General features: G+C 37.4%; 1 protein-coding gene across 2 annotated transcripts; it reads right to left on the bottom strand.

Moving 5' to 3' along the window:
- Positions 1-2,244: 2,244 nt before the first annotated feature.
- RBM12B (RNA binding motif protein 12B) lies at positions 2,245-10,208 on the bottom strand. Of its 2 annotated transcripts, XM_019718810.2 has the most exons (3): positions 10,077-10,208; positions 9,832-9,939; positions 2,245-5,749 (listed from the first exon to the last, which is right to left on the bottom strand). In XM_019718810.2, the coding sequence occupies exon 3, from the start codon at positions 5,719-5,721 to the stop codon at positions 2,863-2,865; it is 2,859 nt and encodes a 952-aa protein (XP_019574369.2). In that variant the 5' UTR covers positions 5,722-5,749; positions 9,832-9,939; positions 10,077-10,208; the 3' UTR covers positions 2,245-2,862. The 2 variants fall into 2 exon arrangements, with proteins under 2 accessions (XP_019574369.2, XP_019574367.2); XM_019718808.2 differs by lacking the exon at positions 9,832-9,939.
- Between the last annotated feature and the right edge of the window lie 16,729 nt (positions 10,209-26,937).

The raw sequence follows: 26,937 nt of genomic DNA, 5'->3' as shown, positions 1-26,937 counted from the left end.
GCCTTTCAGTCTGTCTGATTTTGTTTCTTTGGATGGGGAATTATACTTTATTTCGTGGATCCCAGTCAGGCACATAAATATTAAGAAATTTATAAAATTTGGGAAAACAACAAAGAGCAACTATTTGTAACAGAAAAATACTTTCTAGAAGGCTTTTTTTGACTTTATTATTCATGGTTCTCTTCTTAACAAAGCACTGCTTCCTGAGAATATAATTGATAAAATTACTTTAGTAATTTTAAATAAAATATTCATTAACTTTTAAAATATTTAAAACATTTAAAGATTCTCAATAACTTGATATTCTTAAACTGAGGATATCAGGATATCATTGCATTTTTATTTTCTTAAATTTGGTGTTGTAGTTGGACAGAAAAAACAGGGTTATACTATTTCTTTTGCTGCTTACTATAGCAACTCATTTCTCTTGAGCATTAACTGCCCTATCTGTAAAGTCAAAATAGCATCTGATATATAAAGCAATCAGTAAATAATTCTGATATAAAATGCATGATCTGCCTATCTCAAAGAAATATTTTAAGGACAAAAGGAATACTATACATAGTAATACCTTCATCAATGTAAAAGTAAGTTTCTTTTAAACCAGACAGTTTGGCAAACTTCTTAAAAGGCTAGACAGTAAATATGTTTACAATAAATGGGCGAAGAGACAAAAGCAAGGCTATTACATGGGTACTTATATAACCATTTAAAATGTAACCACCTTTAAAAATATGAAAACTTCTTTTAGCTTTCTTGTAAAAAAACAGGCAACCACCCTGACCAGTTACTTAGCCTATAGGCCTCCATTACTTATCTCCAAAATCGATTTGTTATTAAGGTTATTGGGATTAAGTGATATAGTTAATTCATGTATAATTACAGATCATAGATATATAGTATCTAATGCAGCTCAAAAAATGATAGCTAACATTTAAAATACATGGAGGTGACAGGGTCACCACTTAATAGGTGATAAATGGACCACTGCTCTTGACACTGTTCTCAGTAAGTGACACTGTTCTCATTAAGTGATCAAAGTACACTCCTAACATGATTCTTACCTACCTGTTGGTTATGGGATTAAGTTTACTTTCTAGACATCTATATTTTTCACATATCCTCTAGACAAAAATGTTTAAGGTAACTAAAATGGCACTGATGGTATTAAAGAACAATATGCCCCTAGTGTACCTAATATATCTGGGAGTGGGAGAAAGGAAACAAAATTGGCTATGAGCTGATAATTATTGAATCTGGATGATGGGTATATGAGGATTTAGTACACTATTCTCTTTTGTGTTTGAAATTAGTGGTGTGCTGGTAAGCTGGCTCTCTGGGATATAAAGCGCCCTGATTTGCTGCATTTGCCAATTTCCATGTAAGTTACTTTGTCTTTTATTAACAACGTTTGAGAATACTCATTTTATTTTTAATGCTATTTTTAAAACAATGAAAGTTTAAAAAATATGCTTCACTCTTGAAAATATTTTTACCATGGTCTTGGTCTTACTAAAATTAAAAATACCATTTAACAAAGTTAGTAGGCAAAAGTGTTAAGAGCATGAGCTGGGGTCAGTGGTGAGTCTGGGTTGAAAATGGCTCCATGATTTACTAACTATGACTTTAAGCAAGTTATTTACCCTCTCTAAACTTCATTATCTCATTTGTGAAATAGAGGTAAATAATACTGTATGGTTCTTAAAAAATATTAAGATGGAGATCATGCATGTAAAGTGCTTATACTGCATAGCACATAATAAAGTGCCCAATATTTATTAGCCTTTAATATTATGGGTATAGATCCAATATTTAGAAAATGTCTACCCTAAATGTTGAATATCAAGTCAAATGCAATCTCACAAGTCTTATTATAGTTATTGAGTCTTTTGATACAAAGTTTTGAAATTAAAAAATGACATCCTAATAAAATATAGCAATAAGTTCTTCCTAGAAACACAAATTATATCCACTTATTAGGTGTTCCCAGCGTAACCCTGAAAGTCCCCTTCTACCTATAACTACTTTCTTATTTTTGGTCTTCTAAGTATTTTGCATTAATCTTATCAGTTTGGTTGATGAGATGGTGAAGAAACCATAGAACTAAGCACTTTACACTAGTATTATAGAATATTTGGTCCCTCATATCATAAATATTGTTTAATGTAGCTGTTGAAAAACTTAAGAAAGGAAGCTGTAATGCTTTTTTCTTTTTATACAGATACAAGTTAATTAGTTGGTCTATTCAGTTGCAATATTTTTATTTATATAAAACTTTGCAAGTTATGAACATGGAAACTAAGAATATCCTAAGCTTTTTACATAAGTAAGTTTCAAGTTCACAGTCAGTTCATTTTAAACTACTTATAATTAATGGGAAGCTTAATACAATAATATCTCAGACAAGGAAGAGGGCATTAATTCTGCAGGCAGTTAGCAATGTAAATGCTAAACCTGATCAGTTACTGATCATTTCCTTATACATTTTGAGTAAAAGCTGTAGAATGACTACAGAATACAAACAAAAGTGAATATAAAAGTCATCTTACCCCAATACAGCTCTACTTCATACAGTTCTTGAGGTTTAACCATGACATCAACAAAAATTAATGCACTCAGGGAATTAGCCCTCTCCACCAATGTCAAAAAAAAGCATATAATAATTTTAAATTAGAAAAAGTAAACGGCAATTTGCAAGCAAAAGAAAACTAGATTCACATTCTACTCTTTACATTTGTTCTATTCACAGGTCAAATCTAAAATGTTTCTCTTCATTAGGTAATTAAAAATAAACACTTTTAAACAAATGCATTTTAGTGCATCAATACTGTGGGGAGGTAACTCTGAATTTAGAAGTACTCTCTAGAGCAAAATTAACTTAACTTTGCGTGGGCCAACTGGCCTATCATTTAGATCTTTAATAGCAGCCATAGCTTCGTTATAGTTTATCATAGCAACAATGGCTTCCCCTGTAGGTAATCCTTGCTCATTATACTGTATCGAAACTGAATCAGGTATGATTCTATAACCATGGAAAAAGTCTAGAATTTCATTAATGTTAGCTTTAAATGGAAGATTTGTTACTTTAATAGGTGTTACTCTACCTGAACTACAATTTAATTTTGGATCAGGCATAAATCTCCCCTCAGGGAAACTTCCCATATTACACTTTGCAAAATCGAACTTGCCACCTTCTGGGCGACTAAAATTCACAAAAGGACGAGTTCTAAAATCATCAGGTGGGTTCCTAAACTCCTCACCAGGAGGTCTAAAATCATCAGGAAGTCTAGTATCCTCCTCCAGAGCTTCCCTGAGGTCTTCCTCCTGGAGCCGCCTGAAGTCCTCATCAGAAGGGCATCTAAAGTCTTCTTCCTGGGGGCTCCTGAAGTCCTCATCAGGAGGGCCCCTGAAATCTTCATCAGGTGGGCGCCTAAAATGCTCCTGGGGAGGCCGTCTGAAATGCTCCTGAGGTGGCCGACGGAAATGCTCCTGGGGCGGCCGCCGGAAGTGCTCCTGGGGTGGCTGCCGGAAATGCTCCTGGGGTGGCTGCCGGAAGTGCTCCTGGGGTGGCTTCCGGAAGCGCTCCAGGGCCGGGGGCCTGAAGTCCTCCTCGGGAGAACATCTGAAACCCTCCTCAGGAGAATGCCTGAAGTCCTCCTCAGGAGGCCGCCTGAAGTCTTCAGGAGGTTGCCTAAAGTCTTCCTCTGGAAGTCGCCTAAAATCTTCCTCAGACGGCCGCCGGAAGTCCTCTTTAGGTGGTCGCCTCCATTCCCCCTGGGGAAGCCGTCTGAAGTCATCCTCAGGGGGGCGTCTCCAGTCCTCCTCAGGGGGGCGTCTCCAGTCCTCCTCGGGGGGCCACCTCCAGTCCTCCTCAAGGGATCGCCTAAAGTCCTTGGGAGGCCGCCTGAAATCCTCCTCAGGTGGAAGCCTCCAGTCCTCCTCCCTAGAGTGCCTGAAGCCTTCCTCCCAAGGGTTTCTGAAGTCTTCCTCAGATGGCGGAGGGCACCTGAAGTCTTCTGGGCCGCACCTGAAGTCCTCTGGGGAATGTCTAAAGTCTTCTGGAGGGTGCCTATCATACTGTTGGAAATCCCCCTGGGGATGCTTGAAATTGTCCAGTTGCCTCAAGTCCTCTTGCTGATGCCCGAAGTTTTCAGAAAGGCTCACTGCATATACTGGTGCATCATTTGAGTCAAATGAATAGGAACCCTCATCCCTAGCACATGACTGTGAATGTTCTTGCATTCTCTTACTGGACAGCAAGGAAAAATTTACATCAAACTCCTGCATTTGTGCCTCAGATATAAGTCTTAACAATACTTCTGTCCCCAAGAATCTTCGACGGTTTAAACGTTCAGCTTTTATGGCCTGTTCTTCAGATTTGAATTTCACCAGTGCTTCTCCCAAACCAACTCCTTTGTCATCATAAAGCAAGTAAATATCATCCTCAGCAAGAGAAAAGCCTGCAAAGAACTTTTGTACTTCAACTTTTGTAACATCAAATGGAAAATTTCTTATGTATATGCACAGTTTCTGGCCAGAATAGCCTTCTTGAGAATATTTTTGTGAACTATGTCCAAGCCTCTCTTTTTCTATTGACGCCGGTCTTTTCTTTTCATAACATTCAATGAACTTCAGCATTTGTTTTCTAGAAATTGGATCAACAAGAACTGGACGATATTGTAAAACAGTCTTATGTAAACCCAGAGCAGTGTTATAGTCTTTCAGAGTCTTGAACATCACAAAGGCATATCTTGTTCTTCTTTCATCTTTATGTAAAAACCTAATTTGTTCATTAGCCAGATCAGTATCTCTAAAGAAATTTTTTAAATCTCTTTTGTTAATACTTAGGGACAGATTTTTTAGGTGAACATAAAATCCCAGAGGGGAACGAGAACGTGTTCTTCTGGGAGATTTTGAATGAGATTGTTTTTGAAAATGTCTATCATTTGTTCCTCTTGGTGGAGAATGTTCTTCGATTCTCATAGGAATGTCACCCTCAACTGCACTACCACCAAACTCAATCCACTGCTGCTCTGAGCCTGGCATTACTTCTATGAATCTTGAACCCATAAAACTTCTGTGACACTTAAGACCTCCTGAAGCATCAATACATGAAGCAAATTTTACTATGGCATCACCATTATTTCGGCCATCTTGATGTTTTAAGAAAATTACTCCTTCCACACACAAACCAGAGAAAAAGACACGTACATCATCTTCATTTACTAAGTAAGGCAAACCTCGAAGAAACAAGTAAGGATTCTTTGCCTTCAATGGCCGTTTCTTTCTAGGCCTTAACTCACCACGTCCTGTACCATTAGTATGAAACCCAGCATCTTGATTAATCGGAGAGACATATCCAGAATTACTTGCTTCTTCTTTAAAACCCTCAACAAAATTAGATAAGCAGCCAACCCCTGATGCCCCAAATCCTGGTCGCTCTCTTCCTATGCGGTCAGTTCTTTTCATTTCAATAGTCTTCTGCATTTCTGCCTTACTGCTAAGAAAGAGCTCTACAGATGAATCCTTGATAAACCCTCCGGAACGACTTATGGCACGTCTTGCATCTTCATCTGTTGCAAAAATAATAAATGCCTCCCCAACTTCCCCTCCAATTATATGCACTCCTCCATCAGGAATAGTCAATCCCGTGAAGAAGTGACGAATATCCACAGGCCCCGCAACAAAAGGAAGCCCCAGTAAACGGATGACTACAGCCATGCTGAGCTCAAACCACAGCAATAATGACCTGCAGACAAAAAGGTACACATAATAGCAAGTCTTATTTTTGAAGAGGCTTATCCCAAACTAAGTTCAATAATTACTTGGTTCCTACCTTCTTCAGCATTTATAAATGAAAACAAAATACATGTTCACAAAAATACTGATTATATCTAATTCTTAAAAAAAAAAAAAAAGGAATAAACTTTCTCCCTTCTACACACCAACTACTTTGAAGACACATTTTCATATCACCTATCCTATATATTATGAACATGAAAAATATCAAATCTTCTTTGTAAGTCTGAGAAGTGCTGCTGGTTCACAAGACCAAACTATATTCAGACTCACTGAGATAGAACTTTGTGGTTTAAAATTTTTACTGTGAATTTTACATATTTATAAAAGCCATCTATGGTCAGTATATAATCTTTGCTCATAATAAACTGCTTACACATTAGTGCATTATTGGTCGGACATAGAGTGCAGAAGCCATGTGTACCTAAGATGTACTATTCTACTTTACATTTTTTTGTCAAGCCTATGTGAAAAGGCTTAAGCTCTGTATAGCTTATCTTTTTTTTTTTTTTTTTTAAATTTCTTGGAGACCTGTTAATTCTGTGAAAGCAACTTAACTGTGGAAAGAAAGTCAAAATCCTCAGACCCGTTGATCTTAAACAACGCCAGGTTAGGATAGTCACTTTGGAATTATACCTATTATACCTATTAAAAGCAAAGCAATAAGGAATCACAATTATGGGCATTACAAAGTGGTCTTTGTTCCAAGGGGAAATGAATCATCCTTCAGCAAAATGAAGGTGCAAATTCCGAGTAGACATCTACAAATTATTTAAAAACAAAAAAACTTCTATAAACTTAATTGGAAATGGTACAAGGATAGGGATGATGGAAATGTTATATATTTTGATTGGAGTATTGGTTACATGGATGTATAAATTTATCAAGGCTAAATGAATTCTATTTTTAAGATCTGTGCATTTCACTGTATATAAATTTCACATCCACTTAAAAAAAAAAAAAAAAAAAAAAAACTGTTCTACAAGTAAAACGACAATTTAAAAACACCAAAAAATTCCCAAAACTTTCTATCATTTCCACCTATGAAAAGACCAAACACCTAACTCATTATTATGCCCAACTCTCTTGCAATTCTCCTCCATTTCAAACATAAGACCAAATCAAATTAAAAAGACAACCATTCAAAATGATAACATAAATGAAAATACTAATATTTAAAATTCAAAAACCAATTTTTAAAGCAAAATCCAAACAGTGGCTACCATCTAGATACAATTTTAAGTTCTGGATACAATTTTAAGTTCTACATATGTAGCTCACACTTCCAAACATGGAACCAAATCTCCTTACTCCCGTATAATTAAGGCAAATACTAAAATATCCCTAAACTCGAAAATCTCAACTACTTATCTTAAACTCAACTACTACTCTGTAAACTCCTACAATGATTACTATTAAAATTCATCTCAAGGCAAACAGAAAACGTTCAGATAAATACAGAATCTACTTATGCTAATGTTTATTCCATTTCAAACAACTGTCCTGGGTTCTATTGAGGAAACCCAATGACAATGTAAAAAAGTGCAACCATAATGAAAACACATTAACTTGGAATATGTGGGGATTATCAGTATTAACTACTGAAAAAAACCTCTATTTCTTTAAGCAAATTCACATCTAATACTTTCAGAGATACCTAAACTAACAATATTTAATGTAGTCTTACCAAGTAATTTTTTAAGATCTGCTAAATTAATTGGAAATGGTACAAGGACAGGGATGATGGAAATGTTATATATTTTGATTGGAGTATTGGTTACGTGGATGTATAAATTTATCAAGGCTAAATGAATTCTATCTTTAAGATCTGTGTATTTCACTGTATATAAATTTTACATGCACTTTAAAAAAATAAAAAACTGTTCTACAAGTAAAACGACAATTTAAAAACACCAAAAAATTCCCCAAAACTTTTTATCATTTCCACCTATGAGAAGACCAAACACCTAACTCATTGTCATGTCCCACTCTTGCGTAAATTTATGTTTTTAATGTGCAAATAAATATTGCTTTAAATTAGTACTTACACGTAAGTACCACTCTTCCACAAAGTAGGGTCTGAAGACATATTCTTTGAGGTCTACAAGGTTTATTTTCCTTTGAAAAGGGGTCCCATAGATTCAATTTTTTAAACTACAAGCTAAACTAACACTAAACTTGTAACAAAGGTATCAAGAAATTACTTGGCACATCCCACATCTTAATTATCAATGCCAAGTTGATAATTAAAAATATTGAGATTTACTATTACTATAAAAATGTAATTTAGAATATTAAAAATATTAATGAGATTTACTATTAAAATATTTGCACAGTATGTGTAGGGGCAGGGGACATATGGGAAATCTCAGTATCTTCTGCTCAATATTGCTGTGAACCTAAAAAACTGCTCTAAAAAAGTATTTTTTAAAAAAAGTCTGCACAGCACCAAAAACAATCGAGTACAAGCCTAGTTTCCTCAACAAACCAGTATCTACACCAACATTTTAACAAAAACTATAAATGGCTTCTGGAATAGTTGTCCACATTCAAGTTCCAAGACTCCTTCCTATGCAAATTGACTTAGCTCCTTTTTTACTTTTAAATTATTTTAGAATGCAATTAAGGTGCACATCATTTTTCCCTTCTAAAATTGTTTTTTTTTTTTTTTTTTTTTAATTTAAAGGGATTTACCAAGAACATGTATCTACAAGAAAAGTTAGGGGTGTTTCAACTTCAAAAGATTTCTAGTAATTTATCCTCTCTAACTTAAAAACAGTATTTTAACTATGTGTTCCATGTATACAAATCTCATGAATTCCGATTCAAGCACTCTAAATAAAAAAATTTGCTTCTAACTTGCCACAGTTAAATATAACTAATGATTAAACTTTTTTGCCCTTTAGATAGTAGGGTAATGTACCATTTATCACTCTACAATAACACAGGTAGGAGACCACCTATGAGAGACAAGCTCAAAATGAGCACTTTTACTGTTGTTGCCATGTTATTTCATTAAGTAAATTCCCCAGAAAGTCTATTCTCACATTACACAAAAGGCAAAACACAAAATACTCTCAAGTACTCTGCACTTAAAAATTTTCTACTTATGAATGCAACAAGTATTTTTCACGAGTGTGTCAACTTAAAGACAGTAATCAGTTAGAACTTCTAACTTAAGAAAAGGAAGTGGATCCTTAAAAGCTCATTTAACGTCAAGTCACCGAAATTAATAAACTCATTTTAATTTTGCTGTAATTTTATACGATTCATGCCACTTGATCATTATCACTAAACAATACAAAATGTGCATCCTCTTATCAAGCCTGAGAGGGAAACTGGAGGGAGGCTAAATTTAAATAGGTATTATTTCAGACCCATTTGATTTTAACTAGCCAGTAAGTCATTTTCCAGACATGGTGAGGGAGCGAAAACTGCGACTATGTCTTAAAACCCAAAATTATGATGAAGCACATTTAAATTCTAAAAACGCATGAGTTTCCCCTGCAGAAAATAATCTACCCCCAGTCCACAATTATTCTTTATGACGACCTTTAATCCTCTTATAATGTAGATGGTTAAAATGAAAACCAAAGGCATGACGACACAAGAGCCATAGTCCCCAACAGGAACTGTAAATGAAGACGAATCCACACGACAGAGGATTTCCCATAACATCCATCATCCTCAAACGGAGATCATCCGAAGGCATCGCTTCTATAGCCCAAAGCCTTTGTCCAGATTCCCAGGGGTCAGAGCTTCCTTTTTTCACGCCTGGCCATAGTCGCTACGTACGATCCGATGCTGTCGCCAGACCTTCAGCTAAAATCAGCTTTCAAATTAACCTGGACCGCCCAACATCCGTGCCTTTCCGTTACGCCGTCCCAAAGGCAAACATTCCACCCTAACTAGCCACAGGGCGAACTGCTCCCAAATCTAACTGAAACCCTTTGGCCCCTCTCAAGCCCAAAGAGTCGGGCCTTGAGCGCTTTCCTGCCACCAATAACTACGATGACATAGCAAAATAAATACCTATGAAATCCTTCGAGATCTTCACTCTCAAGAAAACTGGGAAGCGCACACACAACAGCACATGGAGGCTGACGGGAGAGTCGGTGTTTCGCAAGAAAAGAGGGTGCCCTAACGGGAGAAGCTATGTTAGCTCCTGGCGCGGCCGCCGGCCCCGCCTTTCCCTGTTCTTCCGTCCGCGTCACCAACTCCTCCCCACCCCCGACGCCCCAAGGGTAACTGATTCGCACTTGGCAATAAACACACACCACTGCTGCCGAGTTGGGCACACAAGGCCAGGGGCAGGTGGCTCTCCTCGTCGCAGCAGCCTCTCCAAAACAGGATGAGAGCCCTCAGACAGCCTAGAAGATGGCGCCCACTCTCCCCTCCGCGCCGGACAAACAGACGCACAGTTTGCCCATGCGCTCTCCAGGCGTAACCCATCACCCCGGCGTCCGGGCCACGTTTACGCACGCGCCCTGACGCTCACAAGCTTCCCGTCGTCAGGGAAAGGAAGCGCCCACTGGCCCCGACTTTGCTGAGTTTCTGCGCATGCTCAGAGTCCTGCCAACCCGGAAGCCTCACCAAGGAAAGGAGAGATTCCGACGCAGTTTGGGGTCGACCCTTTGCTGTAAAGAGTAGCTTCAATAAATAATTGCCTTAGTACACTGGACAAATGTTTGTCATTTCCAGAAGTTAAGGAAAGAGCTGTAAAGCAGAGAAAAGTTGGTGATTTCTTTGTGTGGTGTAAGCATCTTCTGAAAGGAACTTCGGCTCTAAAAGGCCACAGAAATGTTGGTTTTACTACCTTAGATATTCCCCAGATACAATTCCAACACCCAGGGGTCTTAATAAATGCATGCTTATTTAATTTCATAGACATTAATAACTCGTTATTTCTACCTTCTGGTGTTTTGAGACATGAGAACAGATAGGCCACTCATGAAAATTGGGAAGTGGAAAGCACAGTTACAGGCCTGTTCTGTAATGCCTGTTCTGTAACAGCTGATGAACAACCTTGTGTTTGATTTTATTTTATTACTTACAAAAAACAAAGCAGCCCACCACTTTTATAACTACTTATGCATTTATAGGTGGATTCAAAGCTCACTAAGAAAACACAAACCACATCTTTAAAACAGTAACGGATGAGAAAAAAATGAGTCTTCAATCCCTCTCTCACTGCAAAATACTCATTCTTTAGTGATATGATTGTAGGAAAGAACAGGTAGTTTAACAAGTGAATAATAGGTGGTTCCTGGAGTGAGAACCATCATTTACTCACTTGGGCAAATTACTTAGCTTCTCTATGCCTGTTTCCTCATCTGTAAAATGGAGATAATAACAGTATACCTGTTAGGGTTGCTGGAAATGTCGAATGACGATATAGATACAGGTACAGGTACAGGTACAGGTACAGGTACAGGTACAGGTACAGATACAGATTCAGATACAGATACAGATACAGATACAGATACAGATATAGATATAGGTGTATCTGAGACCATACTCATGTAAATATTAGTGACTTGTTTCAAATAGTCAAGCAGAGGATGTCACATTGGAGAGCTAGGCTCATTGATTAGGTAGCATTTACTTTGATTATTCCCCACAGTCTAGGGTTTGGTCCTGGCCAGGCAATCTCAGGAACCCGAACTGAAAAGCTAACATTTATTGAGGTTTTATTATATGCCAGGCCCTGTGCATTATCTTATTCTTACTACTTTTAGAGGTAGGTACTATTATTTTTCCTACTTTACAAATAAGGGAAACTGAGTCATAAAGGATTACAAAGCTTGTCCAAGGTTATGTAAATAGTACAAGCCAGGAATTAAACCCTGGTGATTTACTTCCAGAGGATACTACAGGCATACCTCAGATATTGTGGGGTCTGTTCCAGACACCGCCATAAAGCAAATATCATAATAAAGTGAGTCACATGAATATTTTGGTTCTCCAGTGCATATAAAAGTTATATATATATACTATATCCTATACTATATCCTATTAGATATGCAATAGCATTATGTCTAAAAGAAAGTACATACCTCAATTTAAAAAGACTTTATAGCTAAGAAATGCTAACCATCATCCGAGCCTTCAGTGAGTCATAATCGTTTTGCTGGTGGAGAGTATATCCTCAATGTTGTTAGCAGCTAATGGAGCAGCGTGGTGGTTGCTAAAGGTTGGGGTGGCTGTGGCAATTTCTTAAAATAAGATAACAATGAAGTTGGCAGCATCGAATGACTCTTGTTTTCAAGAATGGTTTGTCTATAGCACGTGATGCTGTTTGATAACATTTCACCCACAGAACTACTTTCAAAATTGGAGTCAATCCTCTCAAACCCTGCCACTGCTTTATCAACTAAGTTTATATAATATTCTAAATCCTTTGTTGTCATTTCAATAATCTTCACAGCATCTTCATGAGGAGTAGATTCTATCTCAATAAACTACTTTCTTTGCTCACCCATAAAAAAACAACTTCTCATTTGTTAAATTTTTATCACGCAATTGAAGCAATTCAGTCACATCTTCAGGCTCCACTTCTAATTCTAGTTCTCTTGCTATATCCACCACATCTGCAGTTACTTCCTCCACTGAAGTCTTGAACCCTTCAAAGTCGTCCATGAGGATTGGAATCAACTTCTTCCAAACTTGTTAATATTGATATTTTGATCTCTTCCCATGAATCATGAATGTTCTTAATGGCACATAGAATGGTGAATCCTTTCCAGAAGGTTTTCAATTTACTTTGCCCAGATCCATCAGAGTAATCACTTTCTACAGCAGCTATAGCCTTACAAAATGTATTTCTTAAATAAATAATACCTGCAAAGTGCAATAAAGTGAAGTACAATAAAATGAGATATGCCTATACACTGTTACACAGGGAGAAGATTCTGTCGTTTGAGGCAAACTCCCTCTAAAAAGCACACAAAAGCAATGCTTGAAAATGTCAATATTGTCAATATTTATTCACAAGAAGAAACACTAATAAAGTTAACCTTAGATGAACTCAAGCTGACCAGAAGTTTCCTGGCTATATACGTTCTCTATATGAAGTTAAATGATCAGAGTTGTTTGCTAAGCACAGAAATAGAACATGAATTACGTAATCTCAAAAGATGTTTCTCAGTTATGGGTACCTGGAAGCATTCTCACCCATGTTAACAAAAATAACAACTATCATTTAATGAGCACTTAACTATGAGACTCATCTGAAGTGTGCTTACATTAGGCTGCCTCCCTTGGACAGGCTTAGATAGGTATTGCCAGCCTCCTTTGTAGCTCTGGATGACCATCCCCTTCTATTTACCCAAATTTCCTCCAAACAGGACACCATAGTGCCTACATATCTTTTCTAGTCTGTCTATGCCTTTCTCAGATGTCCATACCAATAAAATAAAATAAAAAATCCAGTCAAGTTGGTGAGTTTAATTACATGGTATTCTTGCTATTGAAGAGTTTCTTGAGCCTTTAGTGTGCTAACATGAAAACCTAATCATTTTAGAGAAAAGAGAGAAAACTAAGTTTCTGGAACATCAAAACAGAAGACTGTACCCTGAAACATGGTAACCACACCAAGCCAGGGCCATTCTGTGGCTCTGCTGGGCAATCAGACTCCCCAGGTGGATTAGCACAACTACAGCACCACCTCCCCCTGAATGGGTCTGGTACCACAGTTTCCAATGGCCCTTCCCAGCTCTTCAGCATTCCCAGGCACAGTCTCACCCCACTTTGTCTCACTTCCTCCATCTTGTCAACTCCAAGGACCTTCATCCCTCTTGCACACCTTGACTTCCATTCAACTGGATCTATTGAGCATGGACTGTGTGTCAAACACCTTGCTTAAGGCTCCTGACAGACACAGGTGAAGAACTCACAGTTCTCTTTACTCAAGAAGCTCATACTATAGCAGAAGAGACAGTACCCATAGTACAGGACTATTATGAGGACTAAGTGAAATAATGCTGTAAGCATTTAGCACAGTCCCTAATACACAACAAACTCCAGTACATATAACTTAGAAATCAAGAAGGCTGGCTCAGAAATCAGAACATCATAGTTCCAAGCCTTACACTGCCACTTGCTAGTTGCCACTTCAGTTGCACTCTCTGTGCCTCAATTTCTTCACCTATTGAGTGAAGATGACAATAGCAGCGTTGCTGTGTGGATAACATAATCAAACACACATACACACACACAATATACACACACACATTAAAGGCACATAATAAAGCACCAATAAAGGCATAACATAAAATCTTACTTGTTGCTTGGGTAGCCTGGATGATCTTGCCTGTTTTTCCCTTGCGTTAGTCCTCAGAGGCATATCTGTAAAACCCCTAGGGATTGTGGGAGCACTGTTTGGACACTACTGATTAAATAAAGCTTCCTCAGTTGTGTGTGACAGAAGTCATATCCAAGAGACTAAACAGAATCAACAAATGAATGATGTTGGTAAGTAAGAATTGAACAGAACCTCCAGGATTCCAATTTGGATAACTCCTTGCCTGAGGTAAATGGGAGTCTTGTCTTCATGGTAGAAAGATGGAGGATATTGAAATCCTGAATATTCTTTTGATGCTCTACATTAACAAAGAAGGCATGCAGAAAGGGTTCTATATAAAAATCTTTGTGTTTTACTGATGAGATAAAACTTTGGCCCCCAAATGTCAATGTAGAACCCATTTCTAATGAACAGTCAGGACCTCACATGAAACAGGATGTCTCCTTTTGCTTAAATTTCCTTTCCCAGTGTTCCATCCAGCCCCAGGAACATAAAACAAAAGAGCAAGAGGAAGACCTAAGAATCTACAGAGAAAAATCTAAAAAGAGAATATAAGAAGAAAACAAAAACAAAAAGAGAATCCAGAAGACATTGTGTAAGAAAAGGCAGTCTCATGCAGTACTCCCCTTGGCCACGTAAGAATGGGCCTTGGGTCCGAAATACTTCTTACCAAGAGTTCAAGAGCCCACACAGATGGTGTCTGTCTTGTCACCTTGTGTAGGAATAACTTTCCTTATTTCAGCCTCAATGAGTACTCTTTTGTCTCTGCTTAAAGTGTGTGTATCATATGGCCCTTGGTCAACCCCACTGTTATATGTGTCCTCCAAGGAGAGGACACAGGGTTCTTCCACTGCATCATGAGTGAGGTACAGTTCCTGGGCCAATTACCTTGTGTCAACAGCCAGGAGAGACCCATGGCTATGAGAGACTGACAGCCACTATTGAAGCTGATCTTGTTCTGTCTCTGTGTAAGTAAAGTTTTCCCATTTAGTGCTTGACTGCACTGTTTTGTTGTTGTTGTTGTTTTGGGGTGTTTTTTTTTTGGCAACTCTGATACCAAGCAGAAGTGTTTGGAGTCTTCATCTGAAATTGGTAGCTGGTGCATGGTACTCTGCTTGATACCATGCTGCATGAACACAAAAGAATTCTGTTCCTTAGGAATATGGCCAGACACCTTGTGGTTCAGGTTTAACCCACATTGTTCCTCAGACCCTTCCCATGAATGAAATGAGGGGAGACAGCAATGAGCTCCCCTTAGGAGTTTAGAAGATGGCAATAAACTAGAGAAAGAGGAATTGAAGCAAGTTTGATTTATTCTTTTCCATTGAAACAAATGTGTATTAAATGCTTACAATGTATTATGCACAACTCCAGGTGCCAAGGAGACAATGGTGAACAAAAATGGATATCGTCCTTGCTCTCATGAAGCCTGCTGTCCAGGAGAGGTGAGAAAAACTAATGAAAGAATTATTAAATTAAATATACATTTATAACAAGGATAAGAGCTATAAAAGGAAAATACATGGTACTATGAGAGTATTTCATAGGTGGGTCTGGCCTGGTCACGAAAGGCAGGAGGAGTTCCCTAAAGAAGTGATGGATGAGCTGGAAGGAAAACAGGAGTTTACAAGGTAAAGGGAAATTGCTGGGAAAGGGGAGGAAGTGGATGGTGGCAGGCAGAGAAGTGCGCAGTTTTGGCAGCATTCAGAGACCTGAAAGACCAGTGTGAGCAGAGTGCACAGGACAGCGAGAGGCTGCAGGAAGAAATCAAATCCTGCTGGGGGTAACAGTTCATGTTAATGGCTTTGAACTCTCCACTGGAAAAACCGATGAACTGCTTTAAGCAGAGGGGTGACATATACTTGGATTTCAAAAGATTACTCCAGCTAAGATATGGAGAATGGATTAGAAGGTAGCAAGAGTATGTGTATAAAGATAGGTTAATAGATTATGTTGATTTTTAGTTTAAGGTGACAGGTTGAACATATGTATTTACTTCCACACACCTTCCACAAATCCTAATAAAATAACAGAAAGAAACTTTCAAAATAAGCAAAAACTGATAAGAATAAAAATATTAGTGTGGAAAGCAATAACAATAAAACTTTACAAGCAGGAAGCGATGGATAGGTGATAATGTCTTTCATGAAGGGCTGAATCCTAAATTGACAATGGGAAAGCTAAGAAGCAACTTGATACACACCAAAAAAGTCCTCAAAGTCTTAGGAGACCTCAATATCTCCTTTTGGGGGAGGAGGTGAAAACAGAGTTGATTGAATATCAAATTATGAAGCACTAAAGACACACTTACATCTCTTTCCTTCTAGTGTCAAGAAACCTATCTCTCCGCCATTAGAGCAGAAGATTGAAGGTTTATACTCTGGAGAAATTATGCCTAGAGTACAAAGGATACACATGAGATCAGGGGTTCTATGTACTTAAAAAGGACATTATGTGAATGATGAGACTGAATGTTGAAACTCATACCCTGTTTCCCCACTACACCTGGAAGCCAGGCTTAAATCCTCTAGAGAGAAAATTCTTTCTGGGGAATTTAATCAGTACAACAGAGGGGTGGGAGGAAAGAACGAATACTGACATTGGGGAATGCCCTATGAAACAGCCAAGGCAAATCACCCTACACATTTTAGCCCAGTCAGGAAACCCCATTTATCTTTGTAGAGCATCCGATTAGCTTTGCAGTGTGCTCCACTCTAATACGCATATAGTACATAGGTATAATATGCATATACCTAGATACAATATACATATACATAGATAGCAAAAAGGGTTACTAGATTTATGAGGAAATCCTTTAATACAAAACATGACTTTGAAGAGACAGATTATATAGACAACAGAAAACTTTAAAATACAATGTCCTCAAAGAGAGAAAATATTGCATCTATGAAAGAATACTAGGGATTTTATAAATAAGATATAGTCAGAAAATCAAAAAGGGCTTTTGGAACTTGAATTAATAATGGTGGAAATGAAAAGTTCAAGAGAATGTTTAACAGGAAAAGCTTAGAAATCTTCCAGAAAGTGGAATAAAACAAAATAAAATGCACAGTGCAAAGATAATATAAGAAAGATAAGTCCAGGACATCCAATATCAGAAAAATAGGGTATCTAGAAAGAAAAAATAGGAAAATAGGGGAGGAAATCTTCAAAGGAATAATTAAAGTCCAACAAGTGCTCAGCACTAAAGAAGGCAATGAAACACCCCAAATCACATCTCTGTAAAATTAAGAAAAATAAGGGTGGGGGGACATTCTAAAGATTTCCAGAGAATAAAAAAACAAATCACACCAAAAGATTAAGGATCAAAACGGCAGATTTTTTAACAGCAATGTTAGAAACCAAAAGAAATAGGAGCTGTGCCTTCATAATTGTGAGGGTATTCCATATTCAAGTAAACTATTAAGTAAGTATGAAGGAAGAAGAAATGCATTTTCAGATAGGCAAGGTCTCAAAAATTTACATCATATGCACCCTTTCTCAGGAAATTGCTTAAGTATGTGCACTTCCCAAACAAGTAAATAAACTGAGAAAAGGATAAGCGATCCACTAAACTTGAGATCTCTCTTTAACATCACTCCATTTTCCCCTTCCAGTTTAATAGATTGCATATTCTCTTCATTCTTAGTTTACTCCCTTGAGGAGAAACCACATAACATAGTGGTTAAGAACATAAATGCCTGAGGAAACAAAAATAAAATTAAATAAGTGGGACCATATCAAACTAAAAATCTGCATAGCAAAGGAAGCCATCAACAAATAAAAAGGCAACCCATAGAAAGAGAGAAAATATTTGCAAATCATATATCTGATAAGCAGTTAATGTCCAAAATATGTAAACAACTCATACAACTCAATAGCAAGTAAACAAACAATCTTATTAAAAAATAGGCAGAAAATCTGAATAATTATTTCTCCAAAGAAGACATACAGATGGCCAACAGGTACCTGAAAAGGTGCTCAACATCGCTAATCATTAGGGAAATGCAAAACCACATGAGATATCACCTCCCACCGAATAAGATGGTTATTATCAAAAAAATGAGAAATAACAAGTATTAGTAAGGATATAGAGAAAAAGGAACCTTTGTACACTGTAGGTGGCAATGTAAATTGGTGCAGCCACTATGGAAAACATTACAGAGAATACTCAAAAAATTAAAACTATATGATCCAGCAATTCAACTTCTGAGTATTTATCCAAAGAAAATAAAAATGCCAACTTAAAAAGATATATGCAGGGTGGCTGGTTAGCTCAGTTGTTTAGAGCATGGTGTTAATAACACCAAGTTTGCGGGTTCAATCCCCACATGGGCCACTGTGAGCTGTGCCCTCCTTAAAAAAAAAAAAAAAAAAAAAAAAATTTATATGCAGCCCCATGTGCATTGTGGCATTATTTACAATAGCCAAGATATGGAAACAACAGAAGCATCCAATGATGGATGAATGGATAAAGAAGATGTAATATGTGTGTGTGTGTGTGTGTGTGTGTGTGTGCATATATGCACACACACACACCAGTGGTGCCAAAAAAATGTGTACACATGACTTGAATTCATCTTCTGTTATCGGTGTATATTGAGTATTACAATTTTAATAATTTTTTTCCTTTCTTAAAATGTATATACATTTTTTGGCAACCTCTGTGTGTGTGTGTGTGTGTGTGTGTGTGTGTGTGTAATTTTTCCATAAAAAAAGAATGAAATCTTGCCATTTGCAACAACATGGATAGACCTTGAGGGCATTATAATAAGTGAAATAAGTAAGCCAAAGAAAGACAAAATACTATATGATTTCACTTATACATGGAATCTAAAAAACAAAAACAAAACCAAACCAACCAACAAACAAAAAACCCAAGCTCATAGATAAAGAGAATAGATTGGTAGTTGCCAGAAGTGGGGGTAGGAGGTGAGCAAAATGGTTAAGGGGGTCAAAAGGTACAGAATTCCAGTTATAAAGTAAATAAGTCATGGGGATATAATGTACAGCACGGTGATGGTAGTTAATAATACTGCATTGAATATTTGAAAGTTGCTAAGATAGTAGATCTTAAAAAGTCTCATCACAAGAAAAACAATTTTTTGTAACTATATGTGGTGATGGATGTTAAATTAATTACACTTATAGTGATCATTTCACATTATATACAAATACTGAATCATTACATTGTACACTTAAAACTAATATTAATATAACGTTATGTCCATTGTAACTCAATAAAAAATAATTAAACAAAATTGTTACCTTAAAAAAAAGGACATGGATGCCTGGATCCTAATACTAGTTTTTATCGGCTCTTTCTTTGTCTAAATTCCTCATCTATAAATTGGGGATAACAAGTACCTGCTACAGAGGGCTCTTATGAGAACTAAAAACACTTAGAGGAAAACCTGGCACATACTAAATGTGTTAAATATATTGAAAGGAGATTAATAGTTCTGAGGAAGAATTTAGGAATTAATTCACTTGACAAGTAAAGAAAGAAGACGCCTATTCACATTAAAGAAAGATCAAAAGTGTGGTATGATACATGACTCAATTGTGAATATCACTTAGTCATAATAATGTAAATGTGATTACTACTCTAACTCTAAATTTTAAAATAAACATATGAGAAATATGAAGGGGTTCAGAAAATATGGTAGAAAGCAAATCTTCATCTTCCATAGTGGGCAGTCAATTGATAATGCCTGAAACTGAAAAACAAAGTTTTAAAACAGGTTCATTGCAGTAATTCTTATGCGAGATGATAGCATTTTGGGGTGGTAGTGATGGTAGAGGTTAAGCAAAGTAAATTTAAGGGATATTTGTGCAATAAATCCAAGAGCTATTTAGAAGATAAAAAATCAAAAGGTCTTGTTAATGGACTGAAATGGGAAGATGAAGGAAAGTGTCAAAAGTGACTCCTAGATTTTATAGGCCTATATTACAGGTAGGATGATGTTGCCCTTAACTGAGAGAGTGGACACTGGAAAAGGACAAAGTTGGAGCTGGGAAAGGAATGGAGATCATGAGTTGTTTCTGGACATCTTGAAATAAAAATGCTTAATTCCACCCAAATGGAGTTTTCAAGCAAGCAGTGGAAACACTGGCTCAGGGCTCAGAAAAGATACTTGACCTGGATATATATAAATATGTGAGTCATATGCAAAAAGTGGTCATTGAAGTCACGCACATGGTTGACATCACCTAGGAGGGAAACCAAAGAATGGGAAGAGAAAAAAGTCTAGGACTGAGCCCTCAGGGACTCCACATTTAATAGCCAAGTAAAGGAGGCTGAGCCTACAAAGGGCAGAAAGAAGGAATAACCACAAAATTTATTCTAGGAATAACCTGGAAGAAAGTCAGGAGAGTGTTCCATCATGGAAGCCAAACTGAGTTTGCAATATACTGAATATGATGTTTTTATCTAATAAGCATTAGCACCAAGAGTCTGGAGATTGGGGAAAAGTGCAGGGCTCACAACACAAAGTCCCCCAACCATAAGATCTTGACTTCACTAATTCCCCTTTGTGACCACTGCCTCCACTTCTGCACTTTGAATTTGTTCTTTATGTTCTTTGTAATATTTTAATTCATTAATGGCCTCTTTGGCTCAGTTGCCTTTTCTTTTTTTAAATTAGTGCCTAGAAATGTACACCCAAGGATTGAAGAACAGCAGTAAAGAATCAGTTGTTAAAATGTAGGTTCTGGTATCAAACTCCCAGGATTAGAATCATGATCTGAGTGTGACCTTAGGAAGTTATATATGCTTCCTTTTTTTTTTTTTAAGATTTTTTTGGGGGAAGAGGAACAGGACTTTATTGGGGAACAGTGTGTACTTCTAGGACTTTTTCCAAGTCAAATTGTTGTCCTTTCAGTCTTAGTTGTGGAGGACGCAGCTCAGCTCCAGGTCCAGTTGCCGTTGTTAGTTGCAGGGGACACAGGCCACCATCCCTTGTGGGAGTTGAGGAATCGAACTGGCAACCTTGTGGTTGAGAGCCCACTGGCCCATGTGGGAATCAAACTGGCAGCCTTTGGTGTTAGGAGCACGGAGCTCCAACCGCCTGAGTCACCGGGCCGGCCCCATATATGCTTCCTAAGCTTTGGTTTTCTCATCTGTTAAAGATAACGATAATGGCCCTGGTTTTATCAAATGAGATATTGCAGTGCCTGACACATTGAAAGCCAGCAATCAATATCAATCATTTTAATTATGATCCATGGCCCTAACTTCCACCAACATATTAGATAATTCCTATAACTTTAATTTCTACCTTTCATATTTTTCTTTATTCAATATGAAACCTTTATCAGCCCCAGGTCCTTTAATGTCACAATCCACCCAACCTCACAAATCAGAAAGTGGAAGTGATTCATGTTTTCATTTCTTTGCTTCCTCTGTCCAAGTCAGAACATTCTCACAATTCTTCCTCCTAAACAGCTCGTTCATTCATCCTCTCCTGCCACTCCCTTCTTCCATTACCCTTAGACCCTAGATTTCTGATTTAAGCTCCCAAGTGATCTCTACATCTAGAGGTTTCAATATACCTCTTTTCCAGGATATTTTCTAAAATGCAAATCTGATCATGTTATTCTCTAGGTTAAAGTTTTAACAAGCTTGAAAGCATGGTAGGCAAAGATAGGCATTCAAGAGCCTTCATTTTTATTCCTTCCTACATTTTCAATCTCATCGCCTGCCACTGACCATACACAGCCTACATCTCAGGGATACTGAGAGATATATCATTCTCCAGTGTGCCTGCTCACTCAAGCATCTGGGTCTGTTCCTGCTGATCCCTCTGCTTGTCTTGTCCTACAACATCTCCAACCTCTATGACTTCTTCACCGGTCTCCTTCCTACCCTCCAAGGCAGATTTAATGCCATCTTCTAGTTTCACAGTCTCAATTAGAAAAGTTATCTCAACATATTTTAATGATGTTTCTATGTTTCTCTACTAGATTATGAGGCTCCTGAAGGAAAACACTATGGATAGCTATTGACCCTATGAAGTGTGTACTCAATAACTCAGCTTGGGGATTCGAAAGACAATAGTCTTTGGAACACCCAAGATGATTCCCATTTCTGGTTCCAACCTCTTCATCAAGCACTAGCCCTCCACATCTATTTCTGCCATACCTGTCTGAGTAGGCAACTCATGTTCAACATAACCACATAACACTAATCTCCACAGACTGTTCACCTTAACTTTAGGACTTTACTACACCGTCCTCTATCTGCTCCAACTCCAACATGATCTAGCCTTGCAGGCAAGATCTAGACTTGCTGCCAATTTCCATGTCTAAATGATTTCCCTCCCAATTATCCACTCTGCCTTTTCTAAATATTTCCTACTTTTACCTATGTTCTTTACTCAGGAAACTGATCTTGTTCAATTCCCCAGCCCAGGATTTCTTTATGGCTTCACTCTTCTTCCTCTTTTCTCCTAATCTGAGAAAGAATGCCTCTTCCCCTGAGATGGTCCACCTCATACTGTTTTTTTAAAATTAATTTTTATTAAATTTATTAGGATGACACTGGTTAGTAAAATTATATAGGTTTCAAGTGTACAATTCTATAATACATCATCTATATATTGCATCCTCCTACTCTTATATCCAAGTGGTTGATCCTTCCTAGGAGCTCAAAAGAAAGTCAATTATTTCTTTCTTTATTGTGAGTCTCTTTCCTACTATCCCTTTCCACTTATAGACATATCTTCCTTAACCTAAATATATATATACACACACATATATATATACATATATATATATATATATATATATATATATATATATATATATATATATCACGGTCTGACAATTAAGTTCACAAACTTGTTGCAACAATGTTGCTAACCTTTTTTGATATCAGAGGGATTATTCTTTATGAATTTGTACCAACTGGACACTTAACCAAGTTTACTATTTAGAAGTGTTGAAAAGGCTGCGTGAAAAAGTTAGAGGACCTGAACTTTTCACCAACAATTCATGGCTCTTGCATCACAACAATGCACCAGTTCACATGGCACTATCTGTGAGGGAGTTTTTAGACAGTAAGCAAATAACTGTCGTGGAACACTTTCCCTACTCTCCTGATCTGGCCCCCAATGACTTCTTTCCTTACCCAAAGATAAAGGAAATATTGAAAGGAAGACATTTTGATGACATTCAGAAAATCAAGGGTAATACAATGACAGCTCTGATGGCCATTCCAGAAAAAGAGGTCCAAAATTGCTTCGAAAGGTGGACTAGGCGCTGGCATCAGTATATAGCTTCCAAAGGGGGGTACATCGAAGGTAACCATAGTGATATTCATCAATGAGGTATGTAGCTCTTTTTCTAGGATGAGTTCGCGAACTTAATTGTCTGACTGCATATATTATGTACATATACATATTGTGGGAAAGATGTTAGGAAAGTTTGCCTTCATTGGCTGATGTGAGCTTTTGTCTGTTAGCTTTTTGTTCCTTTGTTCCCCCATATGCGAGACTGCATGTGAGGTACTGGTTAGCTGACTAGCTTTTTGTTCTTTTGTTCCCTCACATGAGAGTCTGCATGTGGCATGTTCGTTAACTTAGGGTTAAGAGAATTTCTCCCATGTCTCATTCCTAGCAGGAGAGATATAGGATGATGTTGCTTTCTGTCTGTTTTGCCTGCATCAGCAGATGAGATAAACAAGTAATTTGTTATATCAGAATGATATGACAAGCACATTGCCAGGCTTTGGAAGGCCTTGGGCCGATGGTCCCAGACGAGAACAGTAAGTATTATTGTTTGTCCAAATGAACTGGACCTTCAGCGAGATGACCAATATTTTTATTACAGTAACTGCCAAACCCTCCTGGAACTGGTCATTCCCTGAGGGGGAGACAGGAACAAGGAGCTTCGCTCTAGGGTAAATCTGAAAAAATATATAAGACAGACCTCAGTTGGCAGTGTAATTTCGTCTTTTGTCATTGGTTATTCTTCATCATTCTAACATTTTGGAACCTTGTATACAACATGCAGCTTACAATATGAGGAGACGCCCTGACTTCCAGGCACGGAAGTGGTGAGGTCTGGCTAGTTCCCAGCCTCTCCAAAGTTGTTCCTCATGGTTAGCCTTCTTGAAAACTTGTTAGCATTTTGGAATCTTGTATGCAGCTTGCAGCTTGCAACATCAGGAGATGCCTGTTTTCCAGCCACGGACCTGGCAAGGTTTTGATTCCTGACCTTTCCACTGTTGTTTCCCCACAGTTTGGTGAGCTTTTGGCATCTACTGTAATAGTTGCTATCCTATAAATTTTTTCCCCTGTTTTTGGATACTCCTTATGGATGGTATTTGTGTATTTATCCAAGTGATTTTTGATCGATAGTAAACATATGTTGGGATCTCTTAAACTTGTATGTATGTATACTCCTTTGACATGACATTGTTATCAATGTATATAGTTTAGTCTTAACCACCTTTGCTTTCTGTCATTAACACATTGTTTTAATTGCCTTTGCCTTTTGCTATTGCATATTGCTAAATAAATTGATTAGAAATTGCTCAATAAATTAATTACTCCCTCTCTAGTGTGTCCTCCCCTTTCTTTTCCCACTCGTCATTACACATGTACATATACATATACTTTTTTTTTTCTTTTTTTAGCTCAGTCCCTTCTTTTACATTCTTTTTAATGTAAAGTTCTTCAAAATAGTCTACAAGAGTATCTGGTGCTTGCTCTTTCTCACTACTGCTGTATGGCTTACTTCTACCCCTACCACTGTAGTAAAATTGTGCCCTAAAAGGTAACTAATGATTGCCAAACCCAAAGACTTTTTCTCCATCCTCAGTCTCCTTGACCTTTTTGTAGTATTTATACTGTTAGAAGACATAGCATTGTGATTAAGCAGGCCCAAGAGTTAAACTGCCATAATTCAAAGATTTTGTCTGTAAAATGCAATTTCTGCATTTAGGTAAGTTAAAAAAAAATCTTTGTGCCTCCATTTAATCATCTATAAAAGAAGATGATAATAATATTACAGGTTTCATAAGGTTGTTGAGCAGATTAATTTGATAATGTAGGTAAGGTATGGTGCAGTGCCTATCTCATTCTAGGTGCTCAATAAACATTTGTTATCCTCTTTGATCCCATTATCTCACTTTTGGGGCTACACCTTTTCCTAAGCTGACATTAAACCATGTTCTCCTAGTCTCATCCACTTCTATGTGCAACTTTTTCACATTTTTGCTGGGTGATACTGGGTATATATGTAAGCGTAATAAAAGGGGATACTTGCACTGCCTGTTTATAGGGTTGTTAAGAGATTGAGATGATGCATGCAAGAAACTTAGCACAATACAAGAGGGAAAAGCTAAGAGAACTGCAGAAATTACTTTGACATCATTGAATGAACTCCAGTGGGCACCTACCTCCAGGCTTCTCCTGTTTATTTATGTTTAAGCCACTATGAACTGGCTGAAACTACCTTATCTTCTATTAGCTGTAGCAAATTTCTGCTGTCCTTGTAGGCTGCTTAAACGGCGAACCTATAGTATTTACAGTTACCTCAAATTTAACTGTGTCTATTTTGAATCCTTCTGCTACAAATAAGCTATTTAGCTCTTTGGGGGCAATTTTGTTAGGTGTAGTGCCCAAAGGTCTCAGACAATCATACTTCCACTGTCTGTGGTATATAATGGTAGTATCATCTTGTTAAGTAAAGACAATAGGTATGTCCTACATGTAGAATATACCAAAATTAGTCTGTATCTATTCCACAAAGAAACCACATAATAGATTGAAAAGATGACAGGTTTTGGAGTGAATCTGATGGAGATAAATTTTAGTTTCACCACTTCTTAAAATGTAGCTTTTCTGATCCTCAGTTTCCGTTCTATATGCATTGAAAATATTATGTGTTATTTTCCTTAATAGTGACATCATTTTTCCTACAAAATTTATTTTTTGAGAAAACCGAAAGTCGTTTCAAGTTGCTACTGATTAATAAGGTGGCTTACAAATATTCCAGTTGATTTTATTTGGGGGGAGGGTAGCACAAAAATATAGCAATCAAAAAATATATATACAATAACAGAAGTGAGATTTAAATATTAAGAAATAAAATTTTCTTTTATGACCTATAAGCTGGCTGTGAAGATAATTCTACCGTGTTTTGGGGCTAACAACTGCCAAGGTTGACTGCTTTGAAAGACAACATTCCTGTGTGTATAAATTTGATTTTTAAAAAATTCGGTTTTTTCTTTACTCACAAGTAGGTTAAAGGTGATCTCATTTTATGTACACGATTTTCTATGCTCAAAACAAGGAAAGCAGAAACACAAAAACACAAAGAAAGGTCTGGCAAGAAATATATTTTTTTAGTTCTTTAGGCAGTCTTCCAGCACTGCGTATCAGTGTTTTGCCTACTTTTCTAACAAATGTTTTTGACAAATACAATGTTGGAATGTCTCCTTTAACACGAAAATGACCCCGTCTTGATAAATTCTGATGTAAATGTCATTTAACAGTTTAATGAAACAATGACTACTCTTAATTTATATCATACAATCTGGTATTTTCTTTCCTGTGGTATTTTATTTCCCGACCACCTAACTGATTTCACTTCCTTGCTAATGGATCGCCGCATCCCAGAGTTTGAAACAAATGTTTTAAATAGCGGGTTGCGCTTTCCAGACTCCAGGGTTAGCTTGGTCCTCTTTCTCACCAGCCAGCTTCCCGCGGCTTTGGAAACACAGCCCTCAAACAGCGCAGGAAGGCACTTCCGGAACCCCTGACCCGAATTGTCCAATCGGCTCTGCGGAGTAGCTGCAGAGGCTGATGGGGCGCCGGGAGAGTGCGCGG

This window comes from Rhinolophus sinicus, linkage group LG12 (assembly GCF_036562045.2).
Source record: "Rhinolophus sinicus isolate RSC01 linkage group LG12, ASM3656204v1, whole genome shotgun sequence".
Taxonomy (NCBI): domain Eukaryota; kingdom Metazoa; phylum Chordata; class Mammalia; order Chiroptera; family Rhinolophidae; genus Rhinolophus; species Rhinolophus sinicus.
This window is presented reverse-complemented; position numbering and strand designations above follow the sequence as displayed.